Source organism: Hyla sarda, chromosome 3 (genome assembly GCF_029499605.1).
Source record: "Hyla sarda isolate aHylSar1 chromosome 3, aHylSar1.hap1, whole genome shotgun sequence".
NCBI lineage: Eukaryota > Metazoa > Chordata > Amphibia > Anura > Hylidae > Hyla > Hyla sarda.
In genome coordinates, this window is record NC_079191.1 from 252,925,157 (window position 1) to 252,941,517 (window position 16,361).

Genomic DNA, 16,361 nt, shown 5'->3' on the forward strand with positions numbered 1-16,361 from the left:
TTATCTACATTATATAAAGTTTTTGATGACGACAGGTACACTTTAACAACTAGAGTGGTCTAGATGTGAGACTGGTTGATAGGTCAGTGCTAGGTATGGCATCACTGAAACATGTCAGTAAATGTGCGCAGGCCAGGGGAGCAATGATCTTAGTAAAACAGCACCAAATATGTAAAAGAAGATGAGGGATTATTAGTTAAAAGGGGGAAAACCCCTTTAAAACAATAAGGCTTTGTATCAGTACTTCTAAGCAAAGCGGGTCCAAAACATGGAAGAGATGCAATATCTGTCTGACACAAAACTGTTCTCTGATAAAATGAAAACTGAGCTGTGATTGGTTGCTTTCTGTCAGACAAAAATCAGACACTTTTCTTTTTTGGTCTGACATCGATAAATCTGGCCCTCTGTGTTCTACTCCTAGTTCTGGCTTACAAATACTCACGCAAAATACTGACCCAAAATAAAATAAATAAATAAATAAATCCTAAGGGGATCACACACAAACAATAGCACCCACTATGAGCAAGTCTGGGAAATTCTGTGTCAACAATTATACCATATGTAATATGTAGCTTTGTTATCACACAAGAATAATGTTCTGGGCTGCAATTGAAATAGTTGCTTTATTTAGTAAGACAACAACATATTTAGTGTTAAATAGGATCAAAATGAAGAAATTGTATCTTAAAGTCACAATGAGCTGACCTGCGGGCATTCATTTACACAAAGAATAGGCATGAGAAAAAAAACAATATATTAAAAACTAAACACACACACACAAACACTTCATCTCTACAGGTTCTGCCACAAAATCATTGGGAAACAGGTATCTAGGTTTACAATACTGACCTATATACAAGTGACCTCTCTAACCAGTTTCAGTGATCATGCACTGTCCTTGGTGCATCAGTGACTAGCGCCTGAACCTTAAAGGGGTACTCCGGCCCAAAGACATCTTATCCCCTAGCCAAAGTATAGGGGATAAGATGTCTGATCGCAGGGTTCCTGCCGCTAGAGACCCCCGCAATCTTTTATGCAGCACCCTCCTGTCTCAGCTGCATGCCCCCTCCCATAGGCTTGCAATGAGGGGGCGTGACGTCACAAGGGAAGTTACGATACTCTGGCCCAATGGTCGTGAGGCTTCAGAGACAGAGCCTCCAGCGCTAAATGCAGCTGAGACAGGTGGGTGCTGCATGAGAGATTGCAGGGGTCCACAGTGGGGGACCCCCGCAATCAGTCTTAGGGCCGGAGTACCCCTTTAAATTTACTTATCCATCCTTCTGTGAGAAACTCCATGAATTCTAGGTAAAACTATTCTGCTCCAGTTGCATTTTGCTTGAGCAGCACAGTGATGTCTCCTCCATCGTTCTTTACCCAACCTCAACAGACTTTTGAGCCAAATGGTTATGTTACAAATGTGTTTTCTTAACACCTTTTGTCAAACATATATATTACCTCAGAAGCAATATCATACACTAATACAGAAAATTGGGAAAGAGCGATGCCAGTTCTATGGAGTGCAGCTTTAAATTACTATTCTTACAGATCAGACTGAAACATCATGCAAGGGCAAGGGTAAGATAGAGCATGCAAAACTGGCAAATGTTACTATACAAGCTTAGTGCTCCTGGCACCAGGTGAAATACTGCATACTATACTTAATCCATTTCACTAGTCAAACTCACGATTGGTCAGAACCAATGGAGCAACCAGTGTCCACACATACAGAACAATACACACCCAGCTGGATGAAATTTTTACCCAAACTGATGGCCATTTGCTAGTCATAGTCTCGTAGGACGAGTCAGGGCTAGAAAAAGAGAGAAAAAAAAAGATACTTAAGTCAGTATGTGGTTTAACATAACATACATAAACTTACTTTTAATAATGACTGTTTATATTTCAAAAGGTTTTCTGGAAACTTTACATTCCTAGCCTATGCCTAGGATGATCATCAATACCAGATTGGTGGGGGTCTCGCTACAGCTGATTGAAGGGACTCCGGAGCTCATGCACAGCACTGAAGCCTCTCCATTACTTAACATACACAGTGCTGTACATGTCAGAGCTATAACTGGTATTGGAGCTCATCCAATTAAAGTAAATACACGGTGCAGCTATTACTGAAAGCGGTGCCTGGTAAAGAAGAGTGCAGGGCTTACACAAGCAGCTGATCAACATTGATGACAAGAGTTTGGTCTTTACTAATATAATGCTGATGGCCTTTCTGCCTATCCTAATATGTTTTGGCTTTGGGCTAAAAAATTTATTATGGGGCATTGAGGTTATGGGGTATTCCTCCTTTTATTTTCAGACCCCTAGATTTAGACTTTTTGACTTCGAATGATATTTTAATAGAAATGTACTCTTGTCTGTGCTTGTAAGATCCACTATTAGGGTGCTCTTACACGTAAGGTTTTTCAGAAGCAGTTTTTGAAGCTGAAACCATGAGTGAATTGAAGAAAGAATCAAAGTACTGTATACTCTGTCTTCTATACTTCCTCTCCTATATTATGCATACTTGGTTTTGACTTCACCAACTGAATCATAAAACTTAAAAGGGGCACTCCACCCCTAGACATCTTATCCCTTATCCAAAGGATAGGGGATTAGATGTTTGATCATGGGGGTCCCACCGCTGGGGACACCTGCCATCTCCCTGCTGCACCTGGCGTTCATCGGGTGCAGCGCCAGAGGCTCGTGACATCACAGCCACGACACGCTTGTGATGTAACGGCCACACCCCCTCAATGCAAGTCTATAGGAGGGGGCATAGACTTGCATTGAGGGGGCGTGACCGTGACATCACAAGCCTCTTCCCCACATCACCAGTCATCCCGGTGCATCGGATGTCTGGGGTGCCGCAGCCAAGATCGCGGTTGTCCCCAGTGGAGGGACCCCCACAATCAGACATCTTATCCCTTATCCTTCGGATACAAGATAAGATGTCTAGGGGTGGAGTACCCCTTTAAACAAAACTGAAAGTGTAAGAGCACCCTTAGAACATAACCTTGTGAAGGCAAGCTAAGCTAGCCTTCTGCTTATTTAAAGAGGTATTTCCATTTTTGGCATATCCATATCTAATTGGTCAAATGGCTCTTGACAAATGTAAAATTGCAGCATAAAAGGTATATAAAACAAGACACTAATCATGTTTATATTTTCCACAAAACAACAAAAAGAGGACAAGAACACAAGAACACCACCTAATTCTGTTTCGCAGAGTGGTCACAGATTCTTTTTAAGACTAGTCATTGTTTAAGAATGTACCTCATTATGGCTTGTTATAATCTGTATCCTGTTTTAAGAGAGCTGACTCATTGGTCTGATACACAAATACTCAAGTCTCACATGTCAGAACATGAACTATAGAAATGTCAGGACTTGTGAAAGAACATCACAAGGGTCAGCATACAGCCAGTTTGCAAACAGTACAGTTCATGTCAACTCAAATGTTAAATAACACACCTGTACCAATTGGTAAGGGTCATCATAATGTAAAGAGATGCCAGGAAAAGCATGAAGTGAAAGAATGAGTAGCTGTAGGTAACCCCGTCCCGCTCATTGTCAACAGCACGGTGCACATCATCAGGATCCCCCAGGGAACCGTCACTTCTGCTCCCATCTTCTATCAGTGTAGATTCATCACTAGTCAGAGTCAGTTTGTTCACCTGGCTATTAGTTGATGTTCGAATGCTATGTAACAAAGCCAAAGTAAACAATAATAAAAGAATGTTTAGGAAACGAGGAAATACTTGTTTTTGACAATATATTGAAAAAAATATATATATATCAAACAAGAGCATATACCTAGAGTATAAGACGCAGAGCAAGAAGAGAATAAGTCCAACAATTCCCTGGGCATCCCACCACTGCACTACCTGAACTTGACCTGGAGTGGTGGTAGAGTTGTAGCCAATAATGCTAAGCAAGCTGGGATTGCATTTACGATCTACAAAAGAAAGTAAAAAATAAATAAAAAAATACAACAACATTAAAATGTGTATCCACTAACACCTGCTTAGCTGGAAAGACTGTTCGGTACCGCATATAATGTACATACCAGGCTCATTGGTCATGGCAGACCAAGTCAGATACATAGTGTAAATGGTTATCACCGAGGACTGTAGCAAGCCAGATCTGGGTTGAGATTCCTACAAATGAAAGTTAGAATAAGTGATATGCTTCTAGAGGTTGGCAAGTTACCACCTTAAAGCGTACCCGTCAGAACCAACAAAAAAAACAGTTTTTTTAATATATCACTCAGTACCTAATCCTGACCATGTACATCTACATCTAATTATTATGTGTCTAGCACCTTTATTTTTTTTATTAAACTTCTAATTTAGCTCACTAGTCTGAATTCCTCTCAAAGGGAGGGGGTGTGGCCTCACTGTGCAGGTCTCCGCCCCCTCGCTCAGTAAGCTGTCTGCTCACATCTCCCCTAGCATAAGCAAAACTACAACTCCCAGCTTGTCCTCACTGACAGTAGCGGGACACAAGATGACAGTGGGAGGAGTTTTCCTCCAGCTGTGAGCCGTGCGCTCACACCTGTCAATCAAGGAAGTGTGTCCATGACATAGGTGATGCTGCATGGACACAGCAGGACTAGTATGTGTCCAAGCAGGTGGGGGGGGGGCAGTTGTTTGACTGGGTTTTTCAGTATGAAATAATGAAAATGTTCTAATGAAAGCAATTGCGAAACCTATTGGTTATACATGCTTTACAACATATCACAAGTTTTTGTATCTGACAGTGCCCATTTAAAGTATCTGTCATCACAAAAACTTTGTACATGTGAAAAGTTTATATTGGTTGGGGTCTGGCTGTTCTGTGTCAGGATGTTCCAAAGACTTGCATTATGAGACCTTCTCCTTGCTCTTTCTACTGATGAAAACAGATAAAAAAAATTATGTAAACCATGTTATTTTCTGATGAAACATTTCCTTTAAAGTTTAAGTTAAACATTTTTTTTTATACATTTCTTGGGGATATTTTTTTTTCTAATTTTCCATTTTACTATATTTTATCTCTATTTCAAAAAAATTCTGAAATCTTGCAGTTTTCATTCTGGCCACTAGGCCTAATAATAAGCTGATAATTCTTGTTCTGTAGAGATCACTTTTCAGCATTCTCCTTTTTATCATCCCATGCATGATTAACTCCTTCCCGACCCATGACATACATGTACATCATGGGTCAGGTGGGTGGACATGAAGGAGGCCCGTGGGTCGGGTCCGCGTCATTACCAGGGGCATCCTCTGCTATCAGCAGCTGACATCTGCCAGTAATGACGGACATCGAAGGTCGCTCCGATGTCTGTCTTTTAACTGGTTAAATACCATGATCTATACAGATCACGGCATTTAAACATTAAAAGGGGTACTCCTGTGGAAAACATTTTTTTTAAATCAACTGTACCAGAAAGTTAAACAGATTTGTAAATTACTTCTAGTAAAAAAATCTTAATCCTTCCAGTACTTTTTAGGGGCTATATACTACAGAAGAAATGCTTTTCTTTTTGGATTTCTCTGATGTCACAACCACAGTGCTCTCTGCTGCCCTCTGCTGTCCAGAGCAGGAGAAAATCCCCATAGGAAACATATGCTGCTCTGGACAGTTCCTAAAATGGATAGCAGAGGTCAGCAGAGAGCACAGATAAATCCAAAAAGAAAAGAATTTCCTCTGTAGTATACAGCCCATAAAATGTATTGGAAGGATTAAGATTTTTTTTTAGTAGAAGTAATTTACAAATCTGTTTAACTTTCTGGCACCAGTTGATTTAAAAAAAAAAAAAAAAAAAAAAACGTTTTTTACCGGAGAATCCCTTTAACCCCTTAAGGACCAGACCAATTTTATTTTTGCATTTTCGTTTTTTCCTCCTCGCCTTCTAAAAATCATAACTCTTTTATATTTCCATCCACAGACCCATATGAGGGCTTGTTTTTTGCGTCACCAATTGTACTTTGTAATGACATCACTTATTTTCCCATAAAATGTACGGTGCAACCAAACAAATATTATTTATGTGGGAAAATTGAAAAGAAACCGCAATTTAGCAAATTTTGGAAGGTTTTGTTTTCACGCTGTACACTTTCCGGTAAAAATAACATGTTTTCTTTATTCTGTGGGTCAGTACAATTAAAATTATACCCATGTTATATGCTTTTCTATAATTGTACCGCTTTAAAAAAATCTCAAACCCTTTTAACAAAATTAGTATGTTTGAAATTGGCCTAATTTGACCACCTATAACTTTCTCATTTTTTCCATATATGGGGCGGTATGAGGGCTCATTTTTTGCGCCATGATCTGTAGTTTTTATCAGTATAATTTTTGCTTAGGTTTTACTTTTTATAAAAAAATTTTAGAATAAAATGTGACAAAAAATCAGCGATTTTGGACTTTTTAAAATGTTTTTACGTTTACGCCGTTCACCGTACGGGATGATTAACAATATATTTTAATAGTTCAGACTTTTACGCACAAATTTTTTTACCTTTTTATTTAAAATGTATTTTAATTTTTTTATTTTTTTTACACTTTTTATATTCATTGCAATCAGTTGATTGCTAATACTGTGCAGTGCTATGTATAGGACACAGCACTGCTCAGTATTATCGGTGATCTTCTGCTCTGGTCTGCTCCATCTCAGACTAGAGCAGAAGACCCTGCGAGACGGCCAGAGCCAGGTGAGGGGACCTCCGGCCGCCATGCTGGATGATCGGATCCCCGCGCCTAAATGTACGTCATGGTGCGTTAAGTACCACGTCACCATGACGTACATTTACGTCCATTGTCGTTAAGGGGTTAATGGGTGCAGGTCATGTGATAAATATGGAAAAAACTATTTATGAATATTTAAGAATATAAAAAATCCCTCCCCTAATAAAAATACAAATCACCCCCTTTTCCCATTTTTAAAATAAAACACTGTACAAACAAAATAAAATACACATATTTGGTATCGCTGCATGCGTAATTGTCCGAACTATTAAATTGTTATGTCTCTGATCCTGCACAGTGAACAGCGTAAATGCAAAAAAAATTCCAAATGCCAAAATTGCTTATTTTTTGGTTACATTAAATCCCTCAAATTTTTTTTTTTTAAAGTGATCATAAAGCCAGAACTACACAAAAGTGGCACAAAAAAAGAAAAACAAACCCTAACACAGCTCCGTAGTGGAAAAATAAAAAAAGTTATATAGAGTGGAGAACATGGTAATGAACAAAGTTTATTTTACATTTTTCAAGGTTTACATTTTTATTTTAACCATAAAACAAAACGAAAATTATTCAAGTTTGGCATCATTGGAATTGTACTGACCCATTGAATAAATATGGCAGATTTACCGTATTGTGAACTCCCAAAAAATTGCCGTACAAAATTGTGCAATTCTATATTTTTTTAACTTTGCCTTTTGCCCTACAAAATTTATTTCTGGCTTTGTAATAAATAATAAGAAATAAATAAGGATGAACAGTTCATCTCATCACTTCCACAAACACTTACTGGGAGGAGGGGCACTCACAAAGCAGTATTATACGTCTGCATGATTGACTTTAAAGTGGTATTCCGGGGTTAATTAACTTTTAACTATCCTGCCCATTATGAATAATTATGCTAGTTCTACATTTACTTGCTATACCGCTCTGCTGTGGATCGTCTTCTTTTTCTTCATTATATGGTCCCCCCAGATCTAGTGTTTCCTTTCAGGTCCTGATGACGTTCGTCTCACAATCCTTTGCGACTCGAGGCGGCAGCTGGTATACGGGGGCTTGGCTATTTCTTGTATTTCCTCACAAGCCAGCCCCCTGATGACGTTTGCGGTCCATCTATACCTCCTGACATGCCGGCGTCCCGTGATCTCCGCAATCTGCGCAGGGAACACCGGCATGTCAGGACGTACAGATGGACCACAAACGTCATCAGGGGGCTGGCTTGTGAGGAAATACAAGAAATAGCCAAGCCCCCGTATACCAGCTGCTGCCTAGAGTCGCAAAGGATTGTGAGACGAACGTCATCAGGACCTGTAAGGAAACACTAAATATGAGGGGACCATATAATGAAGAAAAAGAAGACAATCCACGGCAGAGTGGTATAGCAAGTAAATGTAGAACTAGCATAATTCTTCATAATTTCCAGGATAGTTAAATTTAGTTTACCCCGGAATACCCCTTTAATACACTGCTTAAAAAAATAAAGGGAACAGTTAAACAACACAATGTAACTCCAAGTCAATCACACTTCTGTGAAATCACACTGTCCACTTAGTAAGCAACACTGATTGACAATCAATTTCACATGCTGCTGTGCAAATGGAACAGACAACAGGTGGAAATTATAAGCAATTAGCAAGACACCCCCAATAAAGGAGTGGTTCTGCAGGTGGTGACCACAGACCATGTATCAGTTCCTATGCTTCCTGGCTGATGTTTTGGTCACTTTTGAATGCTGGCAGTGCTTTCACTCTAGTGGTAGGTAGTGCAGCTCAACCAGGATGGCACATCAATGCGAGCTGTGGCAAGAAGATTTGCTGTGTCTATCAGCGTAGTGTCTAGAGCATGGAGGCGCTACCAGGACACAGGCCAGTACATCAGGAGATATGGAGTAGGCCGTAGGAAGGCAACAACCCAGCAGCAGGACCGCTACTTCCGCTTTTATGCAAGCAGGAGGAGCACTGCCAGAGCCCTGAAAAATGACCTCCAACAGGCCACGAATGTGCATGTGTCCACTCAAACGGTCAGAAATAGACTCCATGAGGTTGGTATGAGGGCCCGACGTCCACAGGTGGGGGTTGTGCTTACAGCCCAACACCGTGCAGGACGTTTGGCAAATTCGCAACTGGTATCCTGTGCTCTTCACAGATGAAAGCAGATTCACACTGAGCACATGACTGAGTCTGGAGATGCCGTGGAGAACATTCTACTGCCTGCAACATCCTCCAGCATGACCGGTTTGGTGGTGGGTCAGTAATGGTGGGGGGTGGCATTCATTTGGGGGGCCGCACAGCCCTCCATGTGCTTGCCAGAGGTAGCCTGACTGCCATTAGGTACAGAGATGAGATCCTCAGACCCCTTGTGAGACCATATGCTGGTGCGGTTGTCCCTGGGTTCCTCCTAATGAAAGACAATGCTAGACCTGATGTGGCTGGAGTGTGTCAGCAGTTCCTGCTAGAGGAAGGCATTGATGCTATGGACTGGCCCGCCCGTTCCCCAGACCTGAATCCGATTGAGCACATCTGGGACATCATGTCTCACTCCATCCACCAACAACACGTTGCACCACAGTCTGTCCAGGAGTTGTCTCATCAGGAGCATGCCCAGGCATTGTAGGGAGGTCATATGGGCACGTGGAGGCCACACACACACACACACTACTGCACCTCATTCTAAATTGTTTTAAGGACATTACATCAAAGTTGGATCAGCCTGTAGTGTGGTTTTCCCACTTTGATTTTGAGTGTGACTCCATATCCAGACTTCCATGGGTTGATAAATTTAAATTCCATTGAAAATGTTTGTGTGATTTTTTGTCAGCACATTCAACTATGTAAAGACGAAAAGTATTTCATACAATTTGTTCATTCATTCAGGTCTAGGATGTGTTATCTTAGTGTTCCCTTTTGATCAGTGTACTATGTACACATACACAAAACAATCCCACATGAGACCCCCTTTATAATCTAAACTTGTAAGAACATACCTGAATTTTGGGTAGAACAGACATTATAGAAGCTCCCATGCACAGTAGCAAATTGACACTGATAAATGCTTTATTTTCATAGCAGCCATCGGGATGAGTGTAGTAGACATAGAAGAGCACTATAGCTACTAGGGACAGGGCATAGTTAATACCAGTTGCTGACAGCAGAGCTGAGGAAACAAGAAAGTATGCATTAGACAACAATTGTCACCGAAGACAGGTTCTGTAGATGTCTCAAAAATCATTTTAAATAAATTACTGTTACCGGTTACTTGAGCCCACGATGGCACCCTTGGAGAGACCGCCCCCTCATCCGCGGGACAGGAAATAGGAACAACTTGCATATAAGGATGACACAGGCTGCTATTCCCCAGTTCTTAAGCAAGTATCAAGGAGTAACAACCAGAATCGCCAACAAGTAGCACATTAACTAGAATCTTATGAATTTTTTTTTATATATTATAACATGGAACGTGGGTGCCGTCGTGGGCTCAACAAAAAACAATTACCGGTAAGAGTAATTTATGTTTTCCCTATAGCCCATGAAAGCACCCATGGAGAGTAGAATTGAATAGACTATTTACGGGAAGGGTCTACAGCCTGTAAAAGGTATGAGGTGAACTCCAAGTGGCCGCTCGGCAAATTTGTAACATCCAGACAAAGGAATTCTCTTTCCCTATCATTTTTTATGATTATCACAGAATGAGGGTAAGGTAACAACTTGAGTCCTGTGGGAGTCAGAGACCACCTTAGGGAGGAAAGCTGGATCAGGAGACAACACTACCCCATCATCCAAAATAGACAGATATGGTTCATTAATGGAAAAACTAGCGATTTCTCCAACCCATCTGGCGGACGTGACCGCCAACAGGACACAAGTTTAAGGGTAAGAACTTTCAAAAGGTAATTCAGTCAATGGCTCAAATGGGGCTTTTGTAAGACTATTTAGAACAATAATTTAAATCCCAGGGGGAATAGATGGTTTTACTACCGGAGACATCCGGACTGCTGCTTTAAGACTTTTTTTTATAATCAAAGAGGGCACTAAGGGCAGATACTTGAACATTTAAAGTGCTAGGTCTGAGATGTTTATCTAGACCTGCCTGCAGAAAATCTCGGATTTTCTGTAGGAATTATCAACGCGTCCACGGCCAGAGCCCGAGGATAGCGGGACTTGGCGATGAAGCCGGGAACCTGCCGGATTAGGCGGGATGCAAAGAGGTTCATGTCCAGGGTCCCACAGCGTTCGCAAATTTCTGAACACCTCCGGGTGGAGAGACCACTCTCAAGGGGCATGCAAGGAGCAACTCAAAGTGGAATGTGGATCGCCAAGATGGAGGGAACCTGACGTTCCACCCAGAGCAGAATCCTGGTCACCTTTGTCATTGCAGAGAGGCTGCGGGTGCAGGCGCAAGTGCCGATTGAGAAGCTTCAAATCGAGAATCGGACAGACCATTCCCCCTTTCTTGGGAACGAAGAAAATATTTAAATAACGTTCCAGGGACGGAACTGGAACGATTACCCCCTGAGCAAGGAGGGTGTGGAGCGCAGAGTGAAAAGCCGCAGCCAAGGCAGGAGAGCGGGAGGACGGGATTGGAAAAAACAATCCCGGGGAAAAGAACCAAACTCGATAGCTGCCGGAAACTACATCCCGAACCCAGGAATCCTGGACCAGTGCAAACCAAATGTCCCAAAAGAGAGACAGGCCACCACCCACCCAAGAAGATGCGAGTGGGGGTGCTCCTTCAGGCGGAGGGAGGCTTGCGGGTACCTGGCTTGGCGGAAAAGTGTCCAGAACGGCCGCATCAGCATTCCAGGCCTTCAGCCACATAGAGCGGCAGATAGCTACCAAATTTCCAGAAGATGCCGAGCACAGATAGTCACCAGCGTTGGAGATCTGGAGGACCAGGTCAGCCAAATCACCTGGAGGAGCCCCAGACAAAACACCCTGATGAAGTTGGGAAGCCCAGGCTAACAACACCTTGGGCACCCAAGTGGCGGCGAATGCCGGAAGCAAGGATCCTGCTGCTTTAAAATGCAAATTTTGGCAGATTCTCAATCCGCTTGTTTATGGGGTCCTTGAAAGAAGCCGCATCAGCCAGAGGAAGGGTAGTGGACTTGGATAGGCGAGAGACCAGAGGGTCCACTGTAGGCGGGGCAGTCCATTTGGAGACAAGGTCCTGGGCAAATGGAAACATAGCCTGCAGCCGTTTTGACCCCTGGAAGCCTTTTTAAGGATGCTTCCAGGCTGCGTCCAGTTCTTCGGTTGGACATTTAAAAAAAACAAACAGATAAGTCAGCCAAACCAAAACTCCAAAATGGAACAAGCTCACCCAGGTTCCTGTGTCCTGATATCAGCTGGAACAGCAGCGTGCAGAGGTGGAGGTCCTTTGCAGAGAAGGAGATCCCTATGTCCAGGAGCAGCTGGAGGAACAGCAGCGTACTGGTATGAAGAAGGAGGAGACCCTCGATGACGTCACCAGAAAGGGAGCAGCCGTCCCTGGGGAGTTCATAGACTCCCATAGGCAGAAAGGCCAAAGGGTGAGGGAGACATGTGACCCCTGCTGCGCGCTAAGCCAGAAGAGGCCGACCACTGACCTCTCGTGCGTGCGCTAGCAGGGCATTGAGAGGGACACAGGAGGAGAGGCGTAGCACCTGGACCGCGCAAAAACAGTGGGTGGAGCTATCTTCAGGAAGAGCAGGGCCGAAGCCACGGACTAAATTTATAGCCGCCGCCTGCGGCCCCCACTCCCAGGGACGATGTGCTACCGAGAGGAAGACTGAACCCCGGACCCAGGGTACATCCCTTGTGCTTAATGGTGGCATGAAGGGGTTAATGGTGCATACTCCATGTACCATGCCCCTTCATCGCAAGTGGGGGGGTCAGGCAGAGCCATGCTCCTGTTGCCCCAACCTAAATTAAATAACAAAGAAGACAAAAAAATCTAATACTCTAGAAAACTAGGGGAGAAAAAATAAGACCAGGTCTGGAGAGCTCCAGACCTGTGTCTGCCTCCTACTGACACTAAGCTAAAACTGATTAGGTCAGAGTCAGTGGGTGGGGTATATCCTGCCAAGAGGGGCCGACTTCATTTTTGTTAATGCCTAGTGCCAGCCTCCTAGTCGCAGCGAGATATACCCACTGTTCCTGTGTCTCCCAATGGAGCCAAACGAAAAAAAGGTGCATATCTTTTCATTAAGGTGGTTTCACATATGGCAATTTTACGGAAAAAAAAGCTAGAAAAAAAAACATGAATTGTGCATATGTGTTTTTCAGTTGTGCAAAATGCTGCATCCGGATGTTATCTGGGAGAAGACATGCAAATGCTTTACATTGGTTTAGAATTAATTAATGCTAACATTTTCTATAACTTGCGGATTACATTATTGTTGCCTGCAATGGGAGATCTGCTGAAAAATCGCAGAGATCTAAAGAGCTCTCAGCAGAACATATAAGAGTGTGATACAGTGCTTCGAACATGGAGATCACCAATGTTGCAGCTCACGGACCTGCACCAATATTTGACAATGCAAATTCAGAAGAGAAGATTTTCTAATATGGAGTTGTTCTTATGTCAGATGCTTATGTGCCTATCATAATGCTAAACATTAGTACAGTGCTGTAGTATATGGACTAGTAGATGTTTCTACACACGAGTGAATAAGTGTAGCTCACCTGCATACCAGCATCGAGAATTTCCTTCCTCCATCTTTTCAACCCAGGATTCATTCCAGGAATGGGCAAAGTCAATCAGCAAAACAAGCTGGATAAGTATAAAGCAGAATGCACCGCCCATGCCAACATAGAACCACACTAGAAAAAGTAAAGTACAGGTATTATAGTTATCTGTATAAGAGACAAGAACCAGGGCAGAAAAAAAAGCACAATTTTCATCACAACATCCATATAGATGATTAGATATATTTAACCCTCTCTCTGTAAATAAGGCTGTCCGGGCATGCTGGGAGTTGTAGTTTTGCCACAGCTGGAGGCACCCTGGTTGGGAAGCACTGCCTTAAAGTGTCACTCTAATAAAAAAAGTTTGACATATCATAGATACATGTCAAAAGTTTTTTACGCTCAGAGCCAGGATTTTTTTTATTTTTTTTCCAAATTAAATGTTTATTAGTTTGTCACTATAAGGAACATAAAGATAAAACATAGCAACCAAATACAGCAGTACAAAGGAGTGGTATTCCCTTGACATAAGAAACAATCATCGGATCAACAAATATTGAAGTATACTGATAGTAGAAATACTAACAAGCCAATGTATGAGATGTCCACTCACCTGAGGGGGGGGGGGGGGGGGTAGAGAAGTAGGGAAGGGGGGGTATGGGATGAGCGCAGGATAGGGAAGGCGGGGGGAGTGAAAGGATATGAGAAGGGAAGGAGAGAAAGAGAGAGTATGAAGAAGTACAGACAGGGAGAAAGAAGAGCAAGATCCACGGCACATGCCCGAATGATGATTCAGAGCCAGGATTTTTAGACCTTTGAGCAATTGCTAGAAGGAGCTAAAAAGTGTTCAGCTCCTGCAGGGAGTAAAAAGGCTGGGAGAAATGCGCCCTTTTCTCTTTTCTTTTAGGGATTTCTTTTAGCTCCTCCACCAATCAAAATGGCAAGCTACATAGGGCCCCCCACATTATCCATTAGCTCTGAGAGCGAATAATAACCCCTTGGGGATGGAGGATCTTTCCATTTTTGCACTTTTGTTTTTTCCTCCTTACCCTTTAAAAATCATAACCCTTTCAATTTTGCACCTAAAAATCCATATGATGGCTTATTTTTTGCGCCACCAATTCTACTTTGTAATGACATCAGTCATGTTACCCAAAAATCTACGGCAAAATGGGGAAAAAAAAAGAATTGTGCGACAAAATTGAAGAAAACACGCCATTTTGTAATTTTGGGTGCTTCTGTTTCTACGTAGTACATTTTTCGGTAAAAATGACAACTTATCTTTATCCTGTAGGTCCATACGGTTAAAATGATACCCTACTTATATAGGTTTGATTTTGTCGTACTTCTGGAAAAAATCATAGCTACATGCAGGAAAATTTATACGTTTAAAATTGTCATCTTCTGACCCCTATCATTATTTTTTTTTCCATGTACGGGGCGGCGTGATCTGAAGTTTTTATCAGTAACATTTTTGATTTGATGACTCTTTAAATCTGTTCTATTTTTACATTGCAAATAATACATGTACTCTAAATCTTATATAAGGAAATTCACTTATACTGCAATTATAATGCCATGTTAGGCTTGGTTAACATTAGTGGTAGGGAGCCATGTTTACTGATTCTGTTTTAAAATGAAAAATTTCACTGCAAAATTACAGACATCAAATGGAAACCCGAAGGACCCCATTGAAAATAATTCGGATCTGTTGTGACACACTCAATTCCGCCCCATTATCAGCATCTGTAACAAAGCTCCTGAATGCTGATGTGAACATAGCCTTAAAGGAGTTTTGTCACAAAGTAAAGTTGGTAAAATCGAATGGGTAATTTTATGTTAATACTCAAATCCTTTTTATTTTCCTAGGTATCCTCTACAAGACCTGAAGAAACAAAAGTGAGGCAGGAAGATATATCCAAAATATTGAGCAGCGCAGCTAAAGTTCAAGTTAAACAAGATACTATTGACTCAAGACTGTTCTCACTGAAAAGGTATATTGAATCTGCATAACGGTCATCTCGATCTGCGGTAGAAGAGAGCTGCTAAGAAAGAGCATTCTCACATTGGTGGCTGCAGCCCAGCCTTGTGTTGCATGGTCATCCATTTAACTCCTTAAGGACACGCACCGTAAATGTATGGCGCTGCAGAGAGCTACTTTTACGTACAGTTACGGCACAGCTATGAAGCGAACGCAGGAGCTGCGCTCACTTTATGCACTGCGGGTCCCGGCGGCTTTCAGCAGCTGCGGACCCGCCGGTAATGGCGGACATCAGCAAACCCGCTGATGTCCGCCATTAACCCCTCATATGCCCTGATCAATAGAGATCATGGCATCTGCGGCAGTGCGGCACTTAAGATGGCTGATCTGATCGCCTGCGGCACTGCTGCGCGGCTCAGATCAGCCAAGATGGTGGACGGAGATCTCCTCACCTGCCTCCGTCCGTCTGCCTTCCAGCAGACCAGAGCAAAAGATCACCGATAATACTGATCAGTGCTATGCCCTATGCATAGCACGGAACTGTATTAGCAATCTAATGATTGCTATAAATAATCCCCTATGGGGACTAAGAAGAGTTTAAAATAAATTGCCCCTCCCCCAATAGTTTTAAATTACCCCTTTTTCCCATTCATAATAAAAAAAAAAGCATAAAAAACGATAATCATATTTGGTATTGCCGCGTGAGTAAATGTCTGACCTAAGAAATATAATGTTAATGATCCCCCTATAGCGAACCGCGTAAACGTAAAATAAATAAATTAATTTCTGCTTTTTTCTCACATCAAACGGCAAAATAAAATTATAAAAAGTGATCAAAAAGTCACATATAAGCAAAAGTGGTATTAAAACAACATAAACATGGCGCAAAAAAATGAACCCTTACATATCCCTGAATACGGAAAAATTTGAAAGTTAGAGGTGGTCAAAATAGGGAATTTTAAATGTACTGATTTTGTAAAAAAATAATGATGATA

At 42.0% G+C, this 16,361-nt stretch overlaps 2 protein-coding genes across 2 annotated transcripts in view; one reads left to right on the forward strand and one right to left on the reverse strand.

The window, feature by feature from the left end:
- Positions 1-604: 604 nt before the first annotated feature.
- Positions 605-13,927, reverse strand: LOC130361038 (serine incorporator 1-like). Its single transcript, XM_056563598.1, has 7 exons — positions 13,845-13,927; positions 13,383-13,681; positions 9,707-9,876; positions 4,064-4,154; positions 3,811-3,952; positions 3,469-3,696; positions 605-1,810 (listed from the first exon to the last, which is right to left on the reverse strand). Exons 1-7 carry the CDS (start codon positions 13,925-13,927, stop codon positions 1,672-1,674), a joined length of 1,152 nt encoding a protein of 383 aa, XP_056419573.1. The 3' UTR covers positions 605-1,671.
- Positions 13,928-14,086: 159 nt separating this feature from the next.
- The window catches only part of LOC130361039 (heat shock factor protein 2-like), a 33,305-nt gene continuing 31,030 nt past the window's right edge, over positions 14,087-16,361 (forward strand). The window contains exons 1-2 of the mRNA XM_056563599.1: positions 14,087-14,113; positions 15,255-15,379. Coding sequence (XP_056419574.1) covers positions 14,087-14,113; positions 15,255-15,379 — 152 coding nt within the window. The remainder of the gene's footprint in view (positions 14,114-15,254; positions 15,380-16,361) is intronic.

Coding starts and splice junctions, on each gene's coding strand:
- LOC130361038 (XM_056563598.1), bottom strand. CDS start 13,927: ATGATTGTTTCTTATGTCAAGGGAATACCACTCCTTTGTACTGCTGTA. Junction 4,155..9,706: donor CTGTTCTACCCAAAATTCAG/GTATGTTCTTAC, acceptor TTTCATTTGTAG/GAATCTCAACCCAGATCTGG. Junction 3,953..4,063: donor TGCCATGACCAATGAGCCTG/GTATGTACATTA, acceptor TTTCTTTTGTAG/ATCGTAAATGCAATCCCAGC.